Genomic DNA, 25,095 nt, shown 5'->3' with positions numbered 1-25,095 from the left:
GTGCCCGGCGGGTACCGGGGTGGGTAACAGAGTAGGCAGCTGTGGGTGTCCGGCAGGTGCCGGAGTGGGGACAGGGAGTGCGAAGGCACCGGGATGGGCACTGAGGTGAGACACCGGGTGCCTGCCGGGGGTACTCATGTGCCTGCGGTGGGTACTGGGGTGGTGCCAACGTCCCAGGATGATTCTGAGGAGGGTACCGGAGGGGTGCCAGTGCGTCGGGGTGGGTACCGGGTGTGCCAGCGCCCCGGAATGGGCATTAGGATAGGTACCGGGATAGATACCAAGGCTGCTCGGTGTCCCGCGGTGGTTCCCGGGCTGACTACCGGGGTAGGTACCCGGGATGCCGTTGTGGACGCTGAAGTGGGTAGCGAGGCGTTGGGTAGAGTCCCGCGGTGGGCGCTGGTGTGCCAGGGTGGACATGGTCAGTGACAATGTGCACTGAGGTGGGCAGCGGAATGGGTACCAGACACCGGAGATGCCCGGGCGCAGAGGTGGGGACCGGCATGCACACCTGGCACCCACCCACGAGTTCTGCAGCGGGTGCCCGGTTGGGTACCGGAGTTAGGGCCGATGTGCCGGGGCGGGCAGCAGGGTGGCTACTGAAGACGTCGGTGGGCAGGGGGGGGTACTAGGGGGTGCCGATATGTTGGAGTGGGTCCTGCAGTGAGGCCAGGAACGCGTCCCGCTCTGCGTACTGCGCTAGATGCCGGGCATGATGCAGCGCCGAGCTGGGTAGCGAAGTGGGTAGCGGGGGCGCAGGGGGGCACCTTGCAGCCCTGCTGTCCTCCTACAAGTCCCACAAGCCCCGCCGACTCATGCCAGGCTGCCGAAGACTACATCTCCCAGGCTCCCGAGCCTGGCCCCCCTCCTCGCACGGCGCAGCACGGCTCGGCCCGGCCCCGCACGGCGCAGAGGGAGGGAGGGAGGGAGGGCGGCGGCGGCGGCGCGGGGGGCGGCGGCGGGGCCCGGGTGCGCCCGGCGGAGGGGCCGTGCCGGAGCCGAGCCAGGTCCGGCGGCGGGGAGCGGGCCCGGGAAGGAGGGTGGGGGGCACGGGTACGGCCCGGGTCAGCAGAGCGGGCCCGAGGTGCGGGGGGAGCGGTTGGCGGCCGGGGAATGCTGGCCGGGAGCGGTCCGGCTGTCGGGTGCTGGCCTCCGGGAGCGTGCTCCCGGGGTGTGCTGGCTTCAGCTCCGGGGTGCTGGCCCCGGGAGGATGCACTGCCCCCAATTCTGGGGTGCTGGCCCCGGGAGAATGCACTGGCCTCGGTTCTGGGTGTGCTGGCCCCGGGAGGATGCACTGGCCCCCATTCTGGGGTGCTGGCCCCGGGAGGATGCACTGGCCTCGGTTCTGGGGGTGCTGGCCCCGGGAGAATGCACTGGCCCCCATTCTGGGGTGCTGGCCCCGGGAGGATGCACTGGCCCCCATTCTGGGGTGCTGGCCCCGGGAGAATGCACTGGCCCCCATTCTGGGGTGCTGGCCCCGGGAAGATGCACTGGCCCTGGTTCTGGAGTGCTGGCCCCGGGAGAATGCACTGGCCCCCATTCTGGGCTGCTGGCCCCGGGAGGATGCACTGGCCTCGGTTCTGGGGTGCTGGCCCCGGGAGGATGCACTGGCCCCGGTTCTGGGGTACTGTCCCCGGGAGGATGCACTGCCCCCATTCTGGGGTGCTGGCCCCGGGAGGATGCACTGGCCCTGGTTCTGGGGTGCTGGCCCCGGGAGGATGCACTGGCCCTGGTTCTGGGGTGCGGGCCCCGGGAGGATGCACTGGCCCTGGTTCTGGGGTGCTGGTCCCAGTGCTGGGTGCTGGCCTTGGGAAGCAAGCACCTGGGATGAACTGGGCTCAGCCCCGGGATGTTGGTGCTGGTATCAGTCCTAGGGTTCTGTTTCCAGAAGGATGTGCTGGCCCCAGTCCTGGTCCCAGCCCTGGGATTCTGGCCCCGGCCCTGGGGTTTTGGCCCCGAGAGGATGTGCTGGCCCCGGTCCTGGTCCCAGTGCTGCTGGCCTCGGGATGGATGCAGTGGCCTTAGCCCCAGGGTGATGCCCAGGGAGTGTGCTTGCTCCCGGCAAGGGTGCCGGGGCTGGGGCTACTGCTGCTCCTTGCACCCCCGGGGAGCTGCCCCTCTCCAGCCGTGTGCCCTGCGAAGGTGCTGGGAGCCCAGACCCCGAGGGGATGCCGGGGGCAGATCTGGGGTGGCCACAGTGGGGACCAGGCTGGCAGGGCTGTGTGTAACGTCCCTCAGCAGTGATGTGGCACATGGCTGCATGACACACGGTGTCCCTCGGCTGGGTGGTGGCAGCCAGGATTTCACAGGCACAGCAGGAGCATCCCTGGGGGACAGGATAGGATAGGAAACTGTGTCACTGAGCAGAGAGATGTCCCTTGTCTGTATCTCTGTGTGTGTGTGTGTATGGGGGGGTGCTGGTGAGGGATTTGATCGAGATGTGTGCCTGTCCTGGCATTTTGAAGTGTTCCCTGGCTGAGGCATGGCTGCCAGAGCCGGGGCCAGTGCTGGAGCCCAGCTTTCAGGGCTTGGCCCCCTGGCACTGGATGCCCACACACGCCAGGGGCTTTGGTGCTGCTGGCATGGGGTGGGGCAAGGTTTTGCTCTGGCTGCAAGCTGCCGAGCTGGAACGTATTGCAAAACTCCTGAATATTTCCCTGGGGCAAGAGCTCCTCGTCCCAGCAGGAGGATTTTTGGGGAGCAGGATGGTGGCTGGGCAGCAGGAGAGAGTGAACTGGAGGAAGGGCCATGCCCCTCCTGCTGCCAGCAACCCAAGAAAACATGGCTGGGTGAAACCAAATTACACCAACCCTCCTCCCCCCCCCAAAAAAAAAACTTGCTGAGCTTCCCTTTGGAAAGGCAGGAGGGCTACAAACTGGTGTAGAGGGTTTTGATCCCCATTATCTAGAGGGGGAAAGGGTCTCTTGTGCGGTCTTAGGGGTGGACCTCCTCTTTCTGGCACCCAAACAGCATCGCTGGCTGCATCCCGGCCAGGGCGGCGAGCGGGGACGGGAAGTTGCTGGGAGCTTTGGGCTTGGGGTTTTCCCTCCCCTCCTTTTCCCTTTCCGTTTCTCAGAACCAGATGTGTCCGCAGCGGTTAAGCTTTGGCTGCCTTCCTCCCCCCTCCGCCACCCGCCTCCTCCAGCCGCCCCAGCCAGGCGCGTCCCCGTCCGCCCGCCCGCCCGCCCGGCAGCCCGCAGCGGCCCCGCCGCCCCTTGTGTGCGGCAGCTGCCTGTCAAAAGCCTTCCCCTCTCCTCCCAGGAGCTCATGGCGGTTCTCGGCAGCGGCAAAGACGCGCCTCGGCTCGCCCGCCCACGTCCTCGCCGGCGCCGGAGGCAGGCAGGGATGCAGGCAGGGATGCGGGCAGGGATGCGAGCAGGGATGCAGGCAGGGAGAGAGCGAGCCCTGGCAACCCACACGCTGAGGGAATCGACTCAGGCTGGCATTTTCGTGCCCAAACAAGCTCTCCAAACTGCCGCTTCTGGGCACCGAGGGCGCGGTGGGTTCCCCCCGCCGGCTCTCTGCCTGGCACGCCGGCCGCTGCCCGGCTTGGCCCGCGTCGAGGTGCCGGCGGTTGGATGGCTTTCATCTCTTGCCCTTGCCTTTAATTCTTGCATGAGTGCAAACAGCTAATTGCTCTCCAGCGGCTCAGACGGCTTCGGTGCTTCACAATGAGCTGTGGTTTAGCCGAGCCCAGCAGTCCCCGGGGGCTTGGGATGAGATGGGAGAGGCTGGGAACCTCCGCTGGGCTCAGCCTTGGGCTCCGGGGGGTGGAATCTCTTGGCTTGGGAGCATCTCTTGGCTCCAGGGAATCCCTCAGCTCTGAGGGATCTCTTGGCTCTGAGGGATCTCTTGGCTCCTGGAGAACTCTGAGGTCCAGGGAGTTTCTTGGCCCCGAGGAGATCCCTCTGGGAGATTGCCCATTGCTCTTTTCCATCAGCATCACCCCAAAAGGTTGTTTGGGAGACTGCAGGAGATTTGGGCTTTGGCTCCATGGCAAAGGTCCCAAAGATACCCTCAAAACCTCCCACGGGTGAAGGTGGGGGGGGGGGGGCTACACAAACTCCCCCTGGGATGCACGGACCTTTGTTCCTCCCTTGCTGGCTGAACGGTGCAGCGCTGGGGCTCTGCACTAAGCCCCCAGCAGTGGCTCTCAGGAATCCAGAGCAAGCCACAGTCACTTTGCTCCAGGTGCCACCGTGTCCCCAGCAAGGGACTTTTGATCTGCAGCACTAATTGGGCTAATGAGGAAAATGCAAATGCTCTCCCCTTCTCCCTGAGTGGCTGAGGAGAGCCCCAGCAAGCTGAGAGGAGAGGTCGGGGTCCCTCGCTGCTGGAACTGCTCTCATCTCATGTCCAAGGGGAGTCCTCAGCAGGGACTGGGCTGTGTTGGGGTTGGTGGCCTCCAGCCAGGGGAACCTTTCAGAGAATGATTTCAGTTGGCAAAGCTCTCTGATTTCACCTAGTCCAACCCCACCGTGGCCATAAAACCCTGTCCCACAGTGCCATGGCCACAGGATTCTTCAACACCTCCAGCCATGGGCACTCCACCACCTCTCTGGGCAGCCTCTGCCAAGCCCTGACCACTCTGGCAGCAAAGAAATGTTTCCTCCTCTCCAACCTAAGCCTCCCCTGGCACAATTCCAGGCCATTCCCTCTCCTTCTATCACCTGAGACTAGGGAGCAGAGCCCAACCCCACCTCACTGCAGCCTCCTCTCAGGGAGCTGCAGAGAGCAATGAGGTCTCCCTCAGCCTCCTCTTCCCCACACTAACCACCCCCAGCTCCCTCAGCTGCTCCTCCCCAGCCCTCTGCTCCAGACCCTTTTTTGCCCTTCCCAAGCCCCCCCTCTGACCTCTCAATGTCCTTCTTGGAGTGAGGGCCCCAGAAGTGATCCCAGGATTCGAGCTGTGGCCTCACCAGTGCCCAGCACAGGTGCACCATCACTCCCCTACTGCTGCTGCTGCTGCTGGCCACACCACTCAGGGTGCTGCCTATAGTGGTTCTTGGGGTGCTGCTGCTGCTGGTGGCTCAGGGTGCTGACTACAGTGGTTCTTGGGGTGCTGCTGGTGGTGGTGGCTCATGGTGCTGCCTATAGCGGTGCTCAGGGTGCTGGTGGCTCATGGTGCTGCCTATAGTGGTTCTTGGGGTGCTGCTGGTGGCTCATGGTACTGCCTATAGTGGTTCTTGGGGTGCTGCTGGTGGCTCATGGTGCTGCCCATAGTGGTTCTTGGGGTGCTGCTGCTGGTGGCTCATGGTGCAGCCTACAGTGGTTCTTGGGGTGCTGCTGCTGGTGGCTCATGGTGCAGCCTACAGTGGTTCTTGGGGTGCTGCTGCTGGTGGCTCATGGTGCTTCCTATAGTGGTTCTTGGGGTGCTGCTGCTGCTGGCCACACCACTGCTGATCCAGCCCAGGCTGCCCTTGGCCACCTGAGCACACTGCTAGATCATGTTCAGCTGCTGTCAACCAACACCCCCAGGTCCTTTTCTGCCAGGCAACTTTTCCAGCCGCTCTGGATCACTCATGGGGGTGTTGTGACCCAAGTGCAGGACCTGACCCAGCACTTGGCTTTGTCAATCCTCATGCAACCGACTTCATTCCACCCACCCAGCCTGTCCCAGGTCCCTCTGCAGAGCCTCTCGACCCTCCAGCAGGTCAGCACCGTTCCCTAATTACCCAAATCGGTGTCAGCTGCCTTCAATTCGTAACGCCCCCGCGACGAAAGCTTTGCAGGTGCCACCTGCAAGCAGAGCAAAGCCTGCACGGAGCCTGCAGGTCCCTGCTTGGGTTGTGCAATGGGGGAGGGAGCAGAGTTCAGGTGGCAGCAGCCATCCATCAGCCTCTGGGTTTTCACCCCCTGCTGAGCTGCAAGGGAGGGGTCAGCAAGGCACAGGTGGGGCCCCTTGCCCCTGGCTGCCTTCTCTGGGCGAGAGGCCATGGCCGCTGATGGAGGTGGCAGCTTCTAGGCACGGAGCAACCCATCCTGCGTGTGTGCTCGGCGAGGTACGGAGTGGGAGCTTAAAGGGCAGGGGCTGGGAAAGCCAAGTGTGGGGGTGGGGAGGGAGTGGGTCTTGGGGTGCTGCTGCTGCCGGCTGAGGGTGCTGCCGGCTGAGGGTGCTGCCTATAGCGGTGCTCAGGGTGCTGCTGCTGCTGGTGGCTCAGGGTGCTGCCTATAGTGGTTCTTGGGGTGCTGCTGCTGGAGGCTCATGGTGCTGCCTATAGTGGTTCTCGGGGTGCTGCTGCTGCTGCTGGTGGTGGCTCAGGGTGCTGCCTATAGTGGTTCTTGGGGTGCTGCTGCTGCTGGTGGTGTCTCAGGGTGCTACCTGCAGTGGTTCTTGGGGTGCTGCTGCTGCTGGTGGTGTCTCAGGGTGCTACCTATAGTGGTTCTTGGGCTGCTGCTGCTGGTGGTGTCTCAGGGTGCTGCCTGTGGTGGTTCTTGGGGTGCTGCTGGTGGTTCATGGTGCTGCCTATAGTGGTTCTTGGGCTGCTGCTGCTGGTGGTGTCTCAGGGTGCTGCCTATAGTGGTTCTTGGGGTGCTGCTGGTGGTGTCTCAGGGTGCTGCCTGTAGTGGTTTTTGGGGTGCTGCTGGTGGCTCATGGTGCTGCCTATAGTGGTTCTTGGGGTGCTGCTGCTGCTGGTGGTGTCTCAGGGTGCTGCCTGTAGTGGTTCTTGGGGTGCTGCTGCTGGTGGCTCAGGGTGCTGCCTGTAGTGGTTTTTGGGGTGCTGCTGGTGGCTCATGGTGCTGCCTATAGTGGTTCTTGGGGTGCTGCTGCTGCTGGTGGTGTCTCAGGGTGCTGCCTGTAGTGGTTCTTGGGGTGCTGCTGGTGGCTCATGGTGCTGCCTATAGTGGTTCTTGGGGTGCTGCTGGTGGCTCATGGTGCTGCCTATAGTGGTTCTTGGGGTGCAGCTGCTGCTGGTGGCTCAGGGTGCTGCCTATAGTGGTTCTTGGGGTGCTGCTGCTGCTAGTGGCTCAGGGTGCTGCCTATAGTGGTTCTTGGGGTGCTGCTGCTGGTGGCTCATGGTGCTGCATGTAGTGGTTCTTGGGGTGCTGCTGGTGGCTCAGGGTGCTGCCTATAGTGGTTCTTGGGGTGCTGCTAGTGGCTCAGGGTGCTGCCTATAGTGGTTCTTGGGGTGCTGCTGCTGGTGGCTCAGGGTGCTGCCTATAGTGGTTCTTGGGGTGCTGCTGGTGGCTCATGGTGCTGCCTATAGTGGTTCTTGGGGTGCTGCTGCTGCTGGTGGTGTCTCAGGGTGCTGCCTGTAGTGGTTCTTGGGGTGCTGCTGGTGGCTCATGGTGCTGCCTATAGTGGTTCTTGGGGTGCTGCTGCTGGTGGTGGTGGCTCATGGTGCTGCCTATATTGGTTCTTGGGGTGCTGCTGGTGGTGGTGGTGGCTCATGGTGCTGCCTATAGTGGTTTTTGGGGTGCTGCTGCTGCTGGTGGCTCATGGTGCTGCCTACAGTGGTTCTTGGGGTGCTGCTGGTGGTGGTGGTGGCTCATGGTGCTGCCTATAGTGGTTCTTGGGGTGCTGCTGCTGGTGGTGGTGGCTCATGGTGCTGCCTATATTGGTTCTTGGGGTGCTGCTGGTGGTGGTGGTGGCTCATGGTGCTGCCTATAGTGGTTTTTGGGGTGCTGCTGCTGCTGGTGGCTCATGGTGCTGCCTATAGTGGTTCTTGGGGTGCTGCTGCTGCTGGTGTCTCATGGTGCTGCCTACAGTGGTTCTTGGGGTGCTGCTGCTGCTGGTGGCTCAGGGTGCTGCCTATAGTGGTTCTTGGGGTGCTGCTGCTGCTGGTGTCTCATGGTGCTGCCTATAGTGGTTCTTGGGGTGCTGCTGCTGCTGGTGGCTCAGGGTGCTGCCTATAGTGGTTCTTGGGGTGCTGCTGCTGCTGGTGGCTCAGGGTGCTGCCTATAGTGGTTCTTGGGGTGCTGCTGCTGCTGGTGGCTCAGGGTGCTACCTATAGTGGTTCTTGGGGTGCTGCTGCTGGTGGTGGCTCATGGTGCTGCCAATAGTGGTTCTTGGGGTGCTGCTGCTGCTGGTGGCTCAGGGTGCTGCCTATAGTGGTTCTTGGGGTGCTGCTGGTGGCTCATGGTGCTGCCTACAGTGGTTCTTGGGGTGCTGCTGCTGGTGGCTCATGGTGCTGCCAGTAGTGGTTCTTGGGGTGCTGCTGGCGGCTCATGGTGCTGCCCATAGTGGTTCTTGGGGTGCTGCTGCTGCTGGTGGCTCATGGTGCTGCCAGTAGTGGTTCTTGGGGTGCTGCTGCTGCTGGTGGCTCATGGTGCTGCCTACAGTGGTTCTTGGGGTGCTGCTGCTGGTGGTGGCTCATGGTGCTGCCTACAGTGGTTCTTGGGGTGCTACTGCTGCTGCTGGCTCAGGGTGCTGCCTATAGTGGTTCTTGGGGTGCTGCTGCTGCTGGTGGCTCAGGGTGCTGCCTATAGTGGTTCTTGGGGTGCTGCTGCTGCTGGTGGCTCAGGGTGCTGCCTACAGTGGTTCTTGGGGTGCAGCTGGGTGAGAACAAGCAGGGGCTCTGCCCTTACAGGGAGCATGTGTGGGACTTACCATGGCTGCATCCTTGCAGCTGTCTGAGGATGAGGGGAGATCGATTTGGGGGTGCCCATGGGGTGCAGCTGTGCTGTGGCAGGCATGAAGAGGGCTGTGGAGTGTGCAGACCCTGCTGAGCCCAGCCCATGGCTGCAGGAGAATGAGATGGGAAAAGAGGTGGTGGCCACTTTGGTGGTACCTGATGTGATCCAGTGGCTTGGCAGTACCCAGCCTGGTGGTATGTGACTGGGTGGCTCAGTGGCACCTGACTCAGTGCCTTGGTGCCATTCAAGCCAGTGGCACCTGGCCTGGCTTGGCAGTAGTACATCATCTGATGGTACCCAACTGAGTGGTTCAGTTGTACCCAACTGAGGGGTACCTGACCTAGGGGCTCAGCAGTGCCTCACCCAGTGGCACATGATGTGGTGGCACACAGTCTGTTGGCTTGGTGGCACCCAGCCTGGTAGCATGTGACCCTGGTGGCTTTGTGATACCTTACCTGGTGGGGGTACCCAACTGGGAGGTACTTTATCTGGTGGCTTGGTGGCACCTTTATCTGGTGGCTTGGTGGCACCTGATCTGATGGCTTGGTGGCACCTGACCCTGGTAGCTTGGTGGCACCTGATCTGATGGCTTAGTTGCACCTGACCTGGTGGCACCTGATCTGGTGCTACTCAGCACAGTAATGCCTGACCTGGTGGTGCTTGATCTGCTGTTACCTGAGCTGCTGGCCCAGTGGCACATGCCATGGTGGCACCCAGTCTTGTGGCTTGATGGTACCTGGCTCGGTGCTGTCCAGCAGCTAAGGCAGTTGGTGCCAACTGGTGCCACTGGGTGGGTACTTGGTGGTATAAGGCAGTGTGGGGGGGGGGTGGTTCCAGGGGCAATTGGTGCTAACTGGGTGGGGGGGATGTCCTTCCAGTCCTCCTCCTCTCCCACCCATCCTGCTGGTCCCAGAAGTGGGTGTAAGGAGGCCACTTAGAGCTGGCCTTGGGCTGGTGGACCCCCTGGAGCTGGAGGGGTCTCATTTTCCCCGTGGCAGCCTGGGGAGAGCTGAGCAGTTGGTGGAGCTGGGGGGGGGGGGGGGTGGGCATGGAAGTGATGCTGGCAGATGGCCAAGCAGAGTCCCTTCTTGGGGGACAGGGGCACCAAGCCACGTGGGCTGGCACACGTGGCTGGCCCCATCCCCATGAGCCCATCCATGTGAGCTGTGCAGGTGGTCAGCTGCCTCCCCTGCTGCTGCCTGGCTGTGTTTTGGTGGTGGGAGAACAGCCAGATGGGTACCACAGCCCCATCCCCCCTCCCTCTCCCCCCCATCTCCTCAGCCAGCATCACCCCATGGGCTGCAACGAGTGCCCCCCAGAGTCCCTGCCCTGCTGTGATGGAGCTTTGGGAAGCTGCTGGACCACTTCCTGGAGCCACATCCACCAGCTGAGGGTGGGAGCCTCCTTTCCTGAGCATTCCCACTGCTGACACCTCCCATTGCACAACCCCCACCCCCCAAACCCTCCCTCCCTCAAATCCCATAGGAAACAGCCCTGGAGCCTTGCTGGCTCCATCCTAACTCCACGATGAGGATTTGGCTTCTTGAACAATTTCCTGGCTGCATCCCAACCCTGAGGGATGAACCCAAAATAACCCCTCCGGATGCCAGGGGCAGCAGGAAACGCTGAAATCGGTGCCCTTGCCAGGCGGGGGGGTGGGGGTGGGGGTTGGGGATGCAAAGAGGGCTTAAAGCGTGGGAAGCCCAATTAAGTCGCATCCATTAGCTGATTAAGCTGCTGATAAGGGTAGCATTAATTAAAAGGGTGAAGAAGGAGTTGCCAGGTCCTCGCTGCTGCTGGGCTGAGGGTGTGACCCAGGGTGTTTGTCCCTGCTGGTGTCAAATCCTCCGCGGCAGAGGAGGAGGAGGACCCAAGTGCCAGCTCCAGCTTCCCTCCCTGCTCCTTTTCCCCTCCAGCTTTCCAAGGAGGAAAGTGCAGATGACACTAAGCTGGGGGCAGATGTGGCTGGGTTGGAGGGCAGAAGTGCTCTGCAGCAGGACCTTGACTGCCTGGACAGATGGGCAGAGCCCAAGGGGATGGGGTTCAATAGCTCCAAGTGCAGGGTGCTGCACTTTGGCCACAGCAACCCCATGCAGAGATACAGGCTGGGGTCAGAGTGGCTGAGAGCAGCCAGACAGAGAGGGATCTGGGGGTGCTGATTGATACCTGCCTGAACATGAGCCAGCAGTGTGCCCAGGTGGCCAAGAGAGCCAGTGGCATCCTGGCCTGCATCAGGAATGGTGTGGCCAGCAGGAGCAGGGAGGTCATTCTGCCCCTGTACTCTGCACTGGTTAGACCTCACCTTGAGTGCTGTGTTCAGTTCTGGGCCCCCCAGTTTAGGAGGGACATTGAGATGCTTGAGCATGTCCAGAGAAGGGCAACGAGGCTGGGGAGAGGCCTTGAGCACAGCCCTAGGAGGAGAGGCTGAGGGAGCTGGGATTGGTTAGCCTGGAGAAGAGGAGGCTCAGGGCAGACCTTATTGCTGTCTACAACTACCTGAGGGGAGGTTGTGGCCAGGAGGAGGTTGCTCTCTTCTCTCAGGTGGCCAGCACCAGAACAAGAGGACACAGCCTCAGGCTGTGCCAGGGGAGATTTAGGCTGGAGGTGAGGAGAAAGTTCTTCCCTGAGAGAGTCATTGGACACTGGAATGGGCTGCCCGGGGAGGTGGTGGAGTCGCCGTCCCTGGAGCTGTTCAAGGCAGGACTGGACGTGGCACTTGGTGCCATGGTCTAGCCTTGAGCTCTGTGCTAAAGGGTTGGACTTGATGCTCTGTGAGGTCTCTTCCAACCTTGCTGATGCTGGGATGCTGGGATGCTGTGGGATGCTGGGATGCTGTGATGCTGTGATACCCAAAATCCAGGGGTGTGGTGGTGAAAATATCCTCCTGGATGGGTGATGTAGGAGAGAAGCCTCTTTTTTTTTTGGCCAAGCCTTTGCTTTTCTGGCCAAGTCCTGGTTTGGAAGCTGCAAGAGGGTTGGGAATGTTTGCCTGCGGGGTGGATTGCCCCTGGCTGTGCCCAGCCCATGAGAGCTGACTGCCCTCGGGGGTGCCCTTTGGCACAGCTCCCAACCCCCCGGGGCTGGTTGCAGCTCCAACCGTTGGGCAAAGCCACACTGGAGTGGGCTTGTGGGATTTTAGGAGTGGGTTTGTGGATTTTGGGGTCTTTTTTGGAGTCCTCCTTGCTGCTGGATCCCAACCTGGGAGCACTGAGCAAGGGCAAATCGCCAGGCAGCTGAGGGGGAGAAGTTTGTGCCCCTGGGCACTGGTGGAGCCACACCTCGAATTCTGGGGGTCAGCTTTGGGACCCTCACTCCAAGAAGGACGTTGAGGGGCTGGGGCAGGTCCTGAGAAGGGCAACAGAGCCGGGGAAGGGTCTGAAGAACAGGGGTGGGGGAAGGAGCAGCTGAGGGAGCTGGAGAAGAGGTTGAGGGGAGGCTGCAGGCAGCTGGGGTTGGGCTCTGCTCCCTGGGCTCAGGTGATAGAAGGAGAGGAACTGGCCTGGAGTTGTGCCAGGGAAGGGTTAGGTTGGAGAGGAGGAAAGATTCCTTTGGTGCCAGAGTGGTCAGGGATTGGCAGAGGCTGCCCAGGGCAGGCTTAGGTTGGAGACAAGGAAGAATTCCTTTGGTGTCAGGGGGTTGGCACAGGCTGCCAGGTCAGAGGGTGGCACAGGCTGCCCAGGGCAGGGTTAGGTTGGAGAAGTGGAAAGATTCCTTTGGTGCCAGAGTGGTCAGGGCTTGGCACAGGCTGCCCAGGGCAGGCTTAGGTTGGAGAGGAGGAAAGATTCCTTTGGTGCCAGAGTGGTCAGGGATGGGCAGGAGCTTCTATGGTGGATTTGGGGTTGGTAGTGGCAGAGATGCTGTCCTCACACAGGGCACCATGGCATGGGTGACCTCTGGACACTCAAGGCTGTGCTTCCCAGGGGGATTTTTGCAGCCCCAGCATTCCCAGGAGGAAGAGCAGGCAGGGCAGGCAGTGCTGCCTCTGCTCCTCTCCTCCCCCTGCCCCAGGCAAGGGTGACATCCCATCTCCTGGGTGACAACTCCTTCCTCTCACCCTGTCACTTGCCAGCCAGGAAAATTGATGCCAACAACCTCAGAGTATCTTAGGAATGAGCAAACCAAGCCGACAAGACCTGTAAAAGCCAAGAGGCAGGGATGTGCCCAGCAGCACTGAGGGTGGGGTGGAGGAAGCATCCTCCAGGCCCCCGGGGGGCTGCTGGTCACATTGCTCTGGTGGCACTGGGGGGTGCCCAGATGAAGGAGTGATTGGGAGGAAGCTCCAGCTGTAACAGCAGGGCAGGGCTTGGCCAGCACCTTTTAGTAGCCTGGCTTCATGATCAGGCAGACAGGAGCTCACCTTGGCTGAGCACATGGGCTGCAGGAGGGGATGATAAGGAGCTAAGGATGAATTTGGGGCCAGGAGGGTACCTCTGACAGGCACAGGGGCTGCAGGAGGGGATGATAAGGAGCTGAGGATGAATTTGGGACCAGGAGGGTACCTCTGACAGGCACAGAGGCTGCAGGAGGGGATGATAAGGAGCTGAGGATGAATTTGGGGCCAGGAGGGTACCTCTGACAGGCACATGGGCTCCAGGAGTGGATTATAAGGAGCTGAGGATGAATTTGGGGCCAGGAGGGTACCTCTGACAGGCACATGGGCTGCAGGAGGTGATGATAAGGAGAGATGAGGATGAATTTGGGACCAGGAGGGTACCTCTGACAGGCACAGGGGCTGCAGGAGGTGATGATAAGGAGAGATGAGGATGAATTTGGGACCAGGAGGGTACCTCTGACAGGCACAGGGGCTGCAGGAGGGGATGATAGAAGAGCTGAGGATGAATTTGGGGCCAGGAGGGTACCTCTGACAGGCACATGGGCTGCAGGAGGGGATGATAATGAGCTGAGGATGAATTTGGGGCCAGGAGGGTACCTCTGACAGGCACAGGGGCTGCAGGAGGGGATGATAGAAGAGCTGAGGATGAATTTGGGGCCAGGAGGGTACCTCTGACAGGCACATGGGCTGCAGGAGGGGATGATAATGAGCTGAGGATGAATTTGGGGCCAGGAGGGTACCTCTGACAGGCACAGGGGCTGCAGGAGGGGATGATAGAAGAGCTGAGGATGAATTTGGGACCAGGAGGGTACCTCTGACAGGCACAGGGGCTGCAGGAGGTGGTGGTAGAAGAGCTGAGGATGAATTTGGGACCAGGAGGGTACCTCTGACAGGCACATGGGCTCCAGGAGGGGATGATAATGAGCTGAGGATGAATTTGGGACCAGGAGGGTACCTCTGACAGGCACAGGGGCTGCAGGAGGGGATGATAGAAGAGCTGAGGATGAATTTGGGACCAGGAGGGTACCTCTGACAGGCACAGGGGCTGCAGGAGGTGGTGGTAGAAGAGCTGAGGATGAATTTGGGACCAGGAGGGTACCTCTGACAGGCACATGGGCTCCAGGAGGGGATGATAATGAGCTGAGGATGAATTTGGGACCAGGAGGGTACCTCTGACAGGCACATGGGCTGCAGGAGGGGATTATAAGGAGCTGAGGATGAATTTGGGACCAGGAGGGTACCTCTGGCAGGCATGTGGACATCAGGAGGTGATGATAAGGAGCTGAGGATGAATTTGGGACCAGGAGGGTACCTCTGACAGGCACATGGGCTCCAGGAGGGGATGATAATGAGCTGAGGATGAATTTGGGACCAGGAGGGTACCTCTGACAGGCACATGGGCTGCAGGAGGGGATTATAAGGAGCTGAGGATGAATTTGGGACCAGGAGGGTACCTCTGGCAGGCATGTGGACATCAGGAGGTGATGATAAGGAGCTGAGGATGAATTTGGGACCAGGAGGGTACCTCTGACAGGCACATGGGCTCCAGGAGGGGATGATAATGAGCTGAGGATGAATTTGGGACCAGGAGGGTACCTCTGACAGGCACATGGGCTGCAGGAGGGGATGATAGAAGAGCTGAGGATGAATTTGGAACCAGGAGGGTACCTCTGACAGGCACATGGGCTGCAGGTGGTGATGATAAGGAGAGCTGAGGATGAATTTGGGGCCAGGAGGGTACCTCTCCAACCTTTGATCCCCAGCCTGGATTGCTACTGGGGGTTGTTGCCCTAACCCAAGTGCAGGACCTTGCCCTTGGCTTCGTGAGGTTTCCACTGCCCCTCTCCTGCAGGCTGTCCCCCAGGCGTGGCAGCAGCAGCACCACTCAGCTCGGTGCCATCCCCAGGCTTGCCGGGGGAGCACTCGAGCCCTCTGAATGAAGCCATTGAACAGCACTGGCACCCCTGAGGGACACCTTTGGTCACCCCCCCCCCCTTTATGCTGGCATTCTAAGAGATGCTCTGTAGGTTCCTGCTGGGCTCTCTGAGGTCCGGTGTGGACAGAAATAGCCCCCAGCCCCCGCTAAGGGGAAGCAACGACTCAAGCCACTGTCATTTAAGGCTGGCTCCTGAGCATGTGTGACCCGAGCTGGAGGATTGGTTCTTCCCTGCCTGCTGTCAGGAGCAGCCCTCGGGAGGCCCCAGGCTGGAGGGGGGATGTAGGGGAGGGGGAAGATGCTGCAGATGCTGGCAGGCAAAGGCGTGAGCTGGGCTGGGGAGCCGGAAAGGGATTTCCCCTCCTCACCAGGAACAAAAATACCCCCCCGAGCACGTGATGGGCCGAGTTCCTTCTGCCTTGGAAAAGCTCCCACGGGATGCAGAGCAGCAGGAGCTGGGATGAGCCCATCCTGCTCTGTGGGCAGCTTAAAACCAGCCCCCACCCTTCCCCTTCCCCCGTAAAAAACAACCACCTTGTGCACCCCCACGATTAAAACCCAAACCTCATCCTGAGCTGCCCAGGAGATGCATTAGGTGAGAGGAAACCCCCACCCCTTGAGCTGGGGGCAAGGATATCCCCTGGGGTGGGCACCTCTGTTGTCTAGCTCCTTTCTTGGGGGGTTGTTGTGCCAGGGACAAAGAGCTGGCAGCAGCAAACTGCCATGTGGGCAGGGTGATGGGTTAAGGTGTTGGTCCAGGCTTAGGTGCCCCCAGCCCCAGGCAGCAGCCCAGGAGATGCATTGCAGCTGCATAGGTGAAACCCCCACCCCTTGAGCTGGGGGCGAGGGTATCCCCTGGGATGGGCACCTCTGTTTTCTAGCTCTTGAGGGTTTGTTGTGCCAGGGACAAGGAGCTGGCAGCAGCAAACTGCCATGTGGGCAGGGTGATGGGTTAAGGGAGGTGGTGTTGGTCCAGGCTTAGGTGCCCCCACCCCTGGCAGCAGTCCAGGAGATGCATTGCAGCTGCATAGGTGAAACCCCCACCCCTTGAGCTGGGGGCAAGGGTATCCCCTGGGGTGGGCACCTCTGTTTTCTAGCTCTTGAGGGTCTGTTGTGCCAGGGACAAAGAGCTGGCAGCAGGAAACTGCTGATGGGTTAAGGTTGGTGGTGTTGGTCCAGGCTTAGGTGCCCCCGCCCCTGGCAGCAGCCCAGGAGATGCATTGCAGCTGCGTAGGTGAAACCCCCACCCCTTGAGCTGGGGGTGAGGATATCCCCTGGGATGGGCACCTCTGTTTTCTAGCTCTTGAGGGTTTGTTGTGCCAGGGACAAGGAGCTGGCAGCAGGAAACTGCCATGTGGGCAGGGTGATGGGTTAAGGTGTTGGTCCAGGCTTAGGTGCCCCCAGCCCCAGGCAGCAGCCCAGGAGATGCATTGCAGCTGCATAGGTGAAACCCCCACCCCTTGAGCTGGGGGCAAGGATATCCCCTGGGATGGGCACCTCTGTTGTCTAGCTCCTTTCTTGGGGGTTTGTTGTGCCAGGGACAAGGAGCTGGCAGCAGGAAACTGCTGATGGGTTAAGGGAGGTGGTGGTGGTCCATGCTTAGGTGCCCCCACCCCTGGCAGCAGCCCAGGAGATGCATTGCAGCTGCGTAGGTGAAACCCCCACCCCTTGAGCTGGGGGAAGGACTCGGGCAAGGATATCCCCTGGGATGGGCACCTCTGTTGTCTTGCTCTTGAGGGTCTGTTGTGCCAGGGACAGGGAGCTGGCAGCAGCAAACTGCCATGTGGGCAGGGTGATGGGTTAAGGTTGGTGGTGTTGGTCCAGGCTTAGGTGCCCCCACCCCTGGCAGCAGCCCAGGAGATGCATTGCAGCTGCGTGGGTGAAACCCCCACCCCTTGAGCTGGGGGCAAGGGTATCCCCTGGGATGGGCACCTCTGTTGTCTAGCTCTTGAGGGTCTGTTGTGCCAGGGACAAAGAGCTGGCAGCAGGAAACTGCTGATGGGTTAAGGGAGGTGTTGGTGTTGGTCCGCGCTTAGGTTCTCCCCCCTCCCCCCTTCCCCGTCCTGGAAAAGAGTGGTAAGGAAGGCAGCAGCTTCCAGAGGATGAGGAGGGTTGGTACGAATGAGGCATCCCTGTGCCTGCCAGCTCCTAATTAGCGCTGCTGGCCTCGGCTCCGGCGTGGCTTTGCGAAGGGGGCGAGGGGGGGGCACACAGGGCACCCTACCCTGGAATCCTTCTTCCCTCCCCCACCCCCCGAGCTCTGTGGGGATCACATTTCCCTCTCCTGGGCTCCTGCCTCAGCTCAGCCTTTCTTGCTTTGGCCGGGAAGGGATGGGTCTGGCTTTGCCGCCTCCCCCCTCGCCCAGCTCTGGGGGCTTGGCTGCTCCTCCCCGGGCGCAGGCGCTGGCACCTCTGCCCTGGCTATTTTTACCCGCTGGGATCACGAGCCAGCAGATGACCTTGCCCCAGGGACACTGCCACGCTGGAAGGGGGGCACAGAGCCGCCGGCAGCGCTGCAAGAGACACCCGTTGGACCGCGGAACGGCTGTGTCCCGGCTGGCATAGCTGTGCCCAGGGGTTTGGAGGGGCTGCTGGGGGCTTGCTGGAGAAGTCGAATTGAGCCTGGGCTGAGGAGCTGCTTGCTTAGCTCTGGAGGCGAGTTCAGGTCACAGCCCTTGCCTGGAGGAGATCGGGAGGGCACAGCCTGGTGGCTGCCAGGGGCGCCTGTAAGCGCTGCCGGCGAGGAGCCGGCGTGAAGAGGGCGATGCTTCTCGCCTCTCTGGGCACAGCTCACCCCCTGCAGCCGTGTGCCAGGGCTGGGCTGGGTGGCATCTCGCCAAACTCAACGGGGACTGAGTAAACTCCTTCGCCCCTAGGCTCTGCCATCTGAGTCACCGTCCTTTAACCTGCCGTCCGCTTTCCTCCTGCTCCAGGCTGGCATCGTCACCGTGGCTGCATCCCCGAGCCAGCGGCGCAGGGCAGCGTGCCAGCAGATCAGCTCAAGCCTGGAAACGATGAGGACAGTGACAGCTGAGAGCCAGCCAGGGCCAGGACCTGGAGGAGCTGCCAAGGCGAGGTGCCACGTCTGAGGCCGGCGTGCTCAGCCGTGCCGTGCCGTGCCGTGCCGTGGCCGTGCCGTGCCGTGCCGTGCCGGAGCCCCGCGTCGCCGCGGGCGGCAGCAGATGCTCTGTGCCCGGTGCGTGGAGCCCTCGCCGCGGCCGGACCAGGCGGATGGAAAGCTGCAGCCCGGCAGGTAGGAGCCTGGCGTGGCGGCTCCCGGTGGGGCTCTGCAGGCTCCTCAGCACGCTGACGGCACGCTGTGGGTCCCGCAGGGAGCCTCGCTGGCCGGCTGACGCCATCCCTATGCCCGAGCCCTATGCCGGAGCGGGAGCCCTCCCCGGCTCAGCCGCCCGCCGACCATGAAGTGCTCTTTGCGCTTCTGCTTCCTCTCCACCGCCTTCCTGCTGGTCTTCGTCATGTCCCTCCTCTTCACCTACTCGCACCACAGCATCGCCTACCTGGACCCCGGCGGGCTGGGTGGCATCCACCGGGTGAAGCTGGTGCCCGGCTACGCCGGCATGCAGCGGCTCAGCAAAGGGGGTCCCTACCCCCGGGGCTGCTCCTGCCGCCGCTGCTCGGCCGAGGAGGCGGCGGCCGCCGCCTGGTTTGACGGGCGGTACGACGGCACCATCTCCCCGGTGTGGACCAAGGACAACATGGACCTGCCACCCGACGTGCAGAGGTGGTGGATGGTGAGCGCGGGGATGGGCATCCCAAAGCCGGCGTGGGGAGGGAGCGATGCCGCCGGTTGGTAGCCCGCCCCACCCCGCCTCACCCCGCCCCACCCCGCCTCCTTCTCCCTTCTCACCTGGCAGATGCTGCAGCCCCAGTTCAAGTCCCACAACACCCACGAGGTCCTCAGCAAGCTCTTCCAGATCGTGCCGGGCGAGGACCCCTACCGCTCCCGCCAGCCGCGCCGCTGCCGCCGCTGCGCCGTGGTTGGCAACTCGGGCAACCTGCGCGGCTCCGGTTACGGCCCCGAGATCGACGGGCACGACTTCGTCATGCGGTGAGGGCAGGGGATGGGGGGCACCGCTGCCAGGGCTCTGCCCAGCCCGCTCGGCCCCGCGGCTGCTGAGCTGCTGCCGTTTCAAGCGCAGCAGCAGCAGCAGCAGCAGCATCTCCTCGCCTCCGCTGTGGGACCGGCAGGTGCCGGAGGGGTTAGCCCTGCTCCAGTCGCTTGGTCCAGGAACCCACCGCGGGGTCTGCCGTGGGTGGGAGTGGGTTGAACCCTGCCACCTCCCCGGGGCTCTCTGGGAAGGACTCACAGCTCCTCCTGGAGGAATCTGCCCTCCGGCTGCGTTCGACAGCTCGCAGGAGGGCACCCACGAGGTGGCTGGGAGTAGGGGAGGGGGAGGAGGGGGATTCCACCTCCCTCCTTCTCATCCCCAGGATGAACCAGGCCCCCACGGTGGGTTTCGAGGGCGACGTGGGCGGTCGGACCACACACCACTTCATGTACCCCGAGAGTGCCAAGAACCTGCCTGCCAACGTCAGCTTCGTGCTGGTGCCCTTCAAGACCCTGGACCTGCTCTGGATCGCCAGCGCCCTCTCCACCGGCCAGATCAGGTTGTAAGTACTCGGTGGGCACCGGGCTGGCAGCTCGCCTGGCAGTGGTGGGGATCCATCGGTTCCTCCCTCCTGGAGCATCTGCCAGTGCTGGTTCCCTTTGGTGGCTGGGGGGGGGACGTGGGACCGACCACCCCAGCAGCAGCTCACCTGCCTCTCCACCTTCTTCCCAGCACATATGCTCCTGTGAAGCCCTTTCTGCGGGTGGACAAAGAAAAGGTAAGGGGTGGGGAAGCAGGGAGGGGGCATATTCCTTGCCACCCACAGTCCCCACAAACCTCTTAGTGCTCCTTCCCGCTGGTGCCAGGGCTCCAGCTCTAACCCCAGCCCCATCCTCCCAGGTGCAGATCTACAACCCTGCCTTCTTCAAGTACATCCACGACCGCTGGACGGAGCACCACGGGCGCTACCCCTCCACCGGCATGCTGGTGCTCTTCTTCGCCCTCCACGTCTGCGAGGAGGTAAGTGCAGGCTCCTCGGGCCCCTCCTCCAGGATGTTGTCAGGTTCCTGGATGGGTTGGCCGCAGGGTTTTGGGTGAGCTGTGGTGGCCTGGATGGGCTGTGGGCTCCTAGATGAAGTACAGGGTGGCCTGTGAGGTTCTGAATGAGCTGTGGGGTCCCAGGTGGGCTGCAGGGTCCTGGATGAGCTGCAAGGTACCAGATGGGCTGTGAGGTTCTGAATAAGGTATGGGGTCCCAGATGGGCTGCAGGGTCCTGGATGAGCTGCAAGGTACCAGATGGGCTGTGAAGTTCTGAATAAGCCATGGGATCCCAGATGGGCTGTGGGGTCCCAGATGGACTTTGAAGTTCTGGATAAGCTATGGGGGTCCCAGATGGGCTGTGAAGTTCTGGATAAGCTATGGGATCCCAGATGGGCTTTGGGCTCCTGGATGAGTTGTGGAGGGTCTCAGATGGGCTGTGAGGTTCTGGATAAGCTATGGGGGTCCCAGATGGGCTGTGGGCTCCTGGATGAGTTGTGGGGTCCCAGATGGGCTGTGGGCTCCTAGATGAAGTACAGGGTGGCCTGTGAGGTTCTGAATAAGCTGTGGGGTCCCAGATGGGCTGCAGGGTCCTGGATGAGCTGCAAGGTACCAGATGGGCTGTGAGGTTCAGAATAAGCTGTGGGGTCCCAGATGGGCTGCAGGGTCCTGGATGAGCTGCAAGGTACCAGATGGATTTTGAGGTTCAGAATAAGGTATGGGGTCTCAGATGGGCTGTGGGCTCCTGGATGAGTTGGGGAGGGTCTCAGATGGGCTGTGGGCTCCTGGATGAGTTGGGGAGGGTCTCAGATGGGCTGTGAGGTTCTGAATAAGCTATGGGATCCCAGATGGGCTGTGAGGTCCCAGATGGACTTTGAAGTTCTGGATAAGCTATGGGGATCCCAGATGGGCTGTGGGCTCCTAGATGAAGTACAGGGTGGCCTGTGAGGTTCTGAATGAGCTGTGGGGTCCCAGATGGGCTGCAGGGTCCTGGATGAGCTGCAAGGTACCAGATGGGCTGTGAGGTTCAGAATAAGCTGTGGGGTCCCAGATGGGCTGCAGGGTCCTGGATGAGCTGCAAGGTACCAGATGGATTTTGAGGTTCAGAATAAGGTATGGGGTCTCAGATGGGCTGTGGGCTCCTGGATGAGTTGGGGAGGGTCTCAGATGGGCTGTGGGCTCCTGGATGAGTTGGGGAGGGTCTCAGATGGGCTGTGAGGTTCTGAATAAGCTATGGGATCCCAGATGGGCTGTGAGGTCCCAGATGGACTTTGAAGTTCTGGATAAGCTATGGGGATCCCAGATGGGCTGTGGGCTCCTAGATGAAGTACAGGGTGGCCTGTGAGGTTCTGAATGAGCTGTGGGGTCCCAGATGGGCTGCAGGGTCCTGGATGAGCTGCAAGGTACCAGATGGGCTGTGAACTCCTGGATGAGCTGTGGGGTCCCAGATGGGCTGCAGGGTCCTGGATGAGCTGCAAGGTACCAGATGGATTTTGAGGTTCAGAATAAGGTGTGGGGTCCAGATGGGCTGTGGGCTCCTGGATGAGTTGGGGAGGGTCTCAGATGGGCTGTGGGCTCCTGGATGAGTTGGGGAGGGTCTCAGATGGGCTGTGGGCTCCTGGATGAGTTGGGGAGGGTCCCAGATGGGCTGTGAGGTTCTGAATAAGCTATGGGATCCCAGATGGGCTGTGGGGTCCCAGATGGACTTTGAAGTTCTGGATAAGCTATGGGGGTCCCAGATGGGCTGTGGGCTCCTGGATGAGTTGTGGGGTCCCAGATGGGCTGTGGGCTCCTAGATGAAGTACAGGGTGGCCTGTGAGGTTCTGGATAAGCTGTGGGGTCCCAGGTGGGCTGCAGGGTCCTGGATGAGCTGCAAGGTACCAGATGGGCTGTGAGGTTCTGGTTAAGCTGTGGGGTCCCAGATGGGCTGTGAGGTTCTGGATGAGCTGTGGGGTCCCAGATGGGCTGTGAGGTTCTGGGTAAGCTGTAGGGTCCCAGATGGGCTGTGAGGTTCTGGATGAGCTGTGGGGTACCAAATGGGTCATGGGGCCCTGGACATGCTGTGGGGTCCTGCATGAGCTGCAGGGTGCCAGATGGACTGTGAAGCTCTGCATAGAGTCCAGCAGGGCTGTGGGCTCCCAGCTGAGCTGCAGGGTTCCAGCTGGCACGGGGAGGGTCTGCTGGAGTCCTGAACTTCTCAGGGCTAAGGAGGGAGGTGACAGCTTTGTGACCAGCTGCTTCCACTTGCCTGGCACCAACCACACTGCTGGGGCTGGGCTGAGGAACCAGCACCACTGTGCAAACCTCACCTGGGTAGCTGTGCAGCGGGGATGGGGGGGGGTGTGTGTGTGGAAGGGGTTGTCCTCAGGGCAGCAAAGGCAGGGGAAGGCTCAGGGGTCGGAGTGGCTGAGAGCAGCCAGACAGAGAGGGATCTGGGGGTGCTGATTGATACCCACCTGAACATGAGCCAGCAGTGTGCCCAGGTGGCCAAGAGAGCCAGTGGCATCCTGGCCTGCATCAGGAATGGTGTGGCCAGCAGGAGCAGGGAGGTCATTCTGCCCCTGTACTCTGCACTGGTTAGACCTCACCTTGAGTGCTGTGTTCAGTTCTGGGCCCCCCAGTTTGGGAGGGACATTGAGATGCTTGAGCGTGTCCAGAGAAGGGCAACGAGGCTGGGGAGAGGCCTTGAGCACAGCCCTACGAGGAGAGGCTGAGGGAGCTGGGATAGGTTAGCCTGGAGAAGAGGAGGCTCAGGGGAGACCTTATTGCTGTCTACAACTACCTGAGGGGTGGTTGTGGCCAGGAGGAGGTTGCTCTCTTCTCTCAGGTGGCCAGCACCAGAACGAGAGGACACAGCCTCAGGCTGTGCCAGGGGAGATTTAGGCTGGAGGTGAGGAGAAAGTTCTTCCCTGAGAGAGTCATTGGACACTGGAATGGGCTGCCCGGGGAGGTGGTGGAGTCGCCGTCCCTGGAGCTGTTCAAGGCAGGACTGGACGTGGCACTTGGTGCCATGGTCTGGCCTTGAGCTCTGTGCTAAAGGGTTGGACTTGATGATCTGTGAGGTCTCTTCCAACCTTGGTGATACTGAATACTGAGTATCTTACAAAGGAGTATCTCTGTTTGAGATGTTGCCAGGTATGCCATAGGATTTTGAGGTCCCTGTTGAACATCCAAAAGTGAGAGATAGGATTCTGCAGGAATATACAGTGAGCATGGTGATGCTGTGTGATGCTGGGATGCTGGGATGCTGTGGGATGCTGGGATGCTGTGGGATGCTGTGGGATGCTGTGGGATGCTGTGGGATGCTGTGGGATGCTGTGGGATGCTGTGGGATGCTGTGGGATGCTGTGGGATGCTGTGGGATGCTGTGGGATGCTGTGGGATGCTGTGGGATGCTGTGTGATGCTGTGATGCTGTGAGATGCTGTGATGCTGTGTGATCCAGGGCTGGCTCAGCCCTTCTCCTGCCCGCCACTAGGTGAACGTCTTCGGGTTCGGCGCCGACAGCCGAGGGAACTGGCACCACTACTGGGAGAACAACCGCTACGCCGGCGAGTTCCGCAAGACCGGCGTGCACGACGCCGACTTCGAGGCGCACATCATCGACATGCTGGCCAAAAGCAGCAAGATCCAGGTCTACAGGGGGAACTGACGAAGGCTGCTCCTCCTCCTCCTCAGCAGTCAGCCACCCACCCACCCGCTGAGGGGCAAGAGGGTGAAGGGTCTCTCTGGCAGCCTGAAGCGGTGAGCACTGAGCTGCTCCGCTCCGCTCTGGTCCCTCTCTCTTCCCCCCTCCAACCCCGGTGAGATTTGGTGCCTCCTCCAGCAGCCAATCAGGTTGAGAGCTAAAGGAGACTTTTGGGGCTTCTTTCTTTTGGTTTTTTTAATTTTAATTATTATTATTATTATTAATTATAATGAAGAAACCCAAGTGAGAAAAGGTCTTTGTAGGACACAATCAGCGAGTGCCCAGGGGTGGCTGCTAAGCCTCTTTTCACACTCAAACCAAATGCTGCTCTTTTTAACCAAGACAAATCTCTCCCCCACCCTCCCACCACCACCATCACCACTCCTCTGCCTTGAAGATGAGGTGAGGGTGACTTTGGGGAGCTCTGGAGCATCATCACCTCACCCCCCGCCCCAAGAAGGTTCTGCTGGTCAAGGAGGGGGTGGATATGGTGGCCAAAGGAGATGTGGTGTGGCCCAGCAGCCTCAGAGGTGGAGCTGACTGCTTCCTGCTTTAGTTTGGGGAGTGTTCATTTGCCTACCTGGGGCCCCAGCTGCTGGCACACAAGAAAGCCCCAGCGTGGCTGGAAGAGGATGGACCCACCACCGGGAGCCAAGCATCACTGATGTGCTGCCCACCACCAGGAGCCAGCCATCACTGGTGTGCTGCTCACCATCATCAATGTTCTGCCCACCATGAGGAGCCAAGCATCACTGATGTGCTGCCCACCACCACCAGGAGCAAAGCATCACTGATGTGCTGCCCACCACCAGGAGCCAGCCATTGCCAATGTGCTGCCCACCACCAGGAGCAAAGCATCACTGATGTGCTGCCCACCACCAGGAGCAAAGCATCACTGGTGTGCTGCCTACCACCAGGAGCAAAGCATCACTGGTGTGCTGCCCACCACCAGGAGCCAGCCATTGCCAATGTGCTGCCCACCACCAGGAGCAAAGCATCACTGATGTGCTGCCCACCACCAGGAGCCAGCCATTGCCAATGTGCTGCCCGCCACGAGGAGCCAACCATCACTGATGTGCTGCCCATCATCAGGAGCAAAGCATCACTGGTGTGCTGCCCACCACCAGGAGCCAACCATCACTGGTGTGCTGCCCACTGTGGGGAGTCAGCCATTGCCAATGTGCTGCCCGCCACGAGGAGCCAACCATCACTGGTGTGCTGCCCACCATCAGGAGCAAAGCATCACTGGTGTGCTGCCCACCACCAGGAGCCAACCATCACTGGTGTGCTGCCCACTGTGGAGAGCCAGCCATTGCCAATGTGCTGCCCACCACCAGGAGCAAAGCATCACTGGTGTGCTGCCCACCACCAGGTGTCAACCACTGCTGATGTGCTGCACACCATGGGGAGCCAACCATCACTGATGTGCCACCCACCATCACTGATGTTCTGCC

At 61.1% G+C, this 25,095-nt stretch overlaps 1 protein-coding gene across 7 annotated transcripts; it reads left to right on the top strand.

The window, feature by feature from the left end:
* Positions 1-938: 938 nt before the first annotated feature.
* On the top strand, positions 939-25,059 carry ST3GAL2 (ST3 beta-galactoside alpha-2,3-sialyltransferase 2). Of its 7 annotated transcripts, XM_064160531.1 has the most exons (9): positions 939-1,007; positions 17,780-17,946; positions 17,978-18,099; positions 18,355-18,598; positions 18,722-18,915; positions 19,299-19,478; positions 19,649-19,694; positions 19,817-19,936; positions 23,432-25,059. In XM_064160531.1, the coding sequence occupies exons 3-9, from the start codon at positions 18,029-18,031 to the stop codon at positions 23,603-23,605; spliced, it is 1,029 nt and encodes a 342-aa protein (XP_064016601.1). In that variant the 5' UTR covers positions 939-1,007; positions 17,780-17,946; positions 17,978-18,028; the 3' UTR covers positions 23,606-25,059. The 7 variants fall into 7 exon arrangements, with proteins under 7 accessions (XP_064016601.1, XP_064016599.1, XP_064016600.1 ...); XM_064160529.1 differs by having other exon boundaries at positions 17,780-18,099; XM_064160530.1 differs by lacking the exon at positions 939-1,007 and adding an exon at positions 5,734-6,002 and having other exon boundaries at positions 17,780-18,099.
* The last annotated feature ends 36 nt before the right edge of the window (positions 25,060-25,095 follow it).

The sequence above is a fragment of the Pogoniulus pusillus genome, chromosome 20 (genome assembly GCF_015220805.1).
Source record: "Pogoniulus pusillus isolate bPogPus1 chromosome 20, bPogPus1.pri, whole genome shotgun sequence".
NCBI classification, from domain to species: domain Eukaryota; kingdom Metazoa; phylum Chordata; class Aves; order Piciformes; family Lybiidae; genus Pogoniulus; species Pogoniulus pusillus.
Note: the sequence above shows the minus strand (reverse complement) of the source record. Positions and strands in the feature narration are given on the sequence as shown.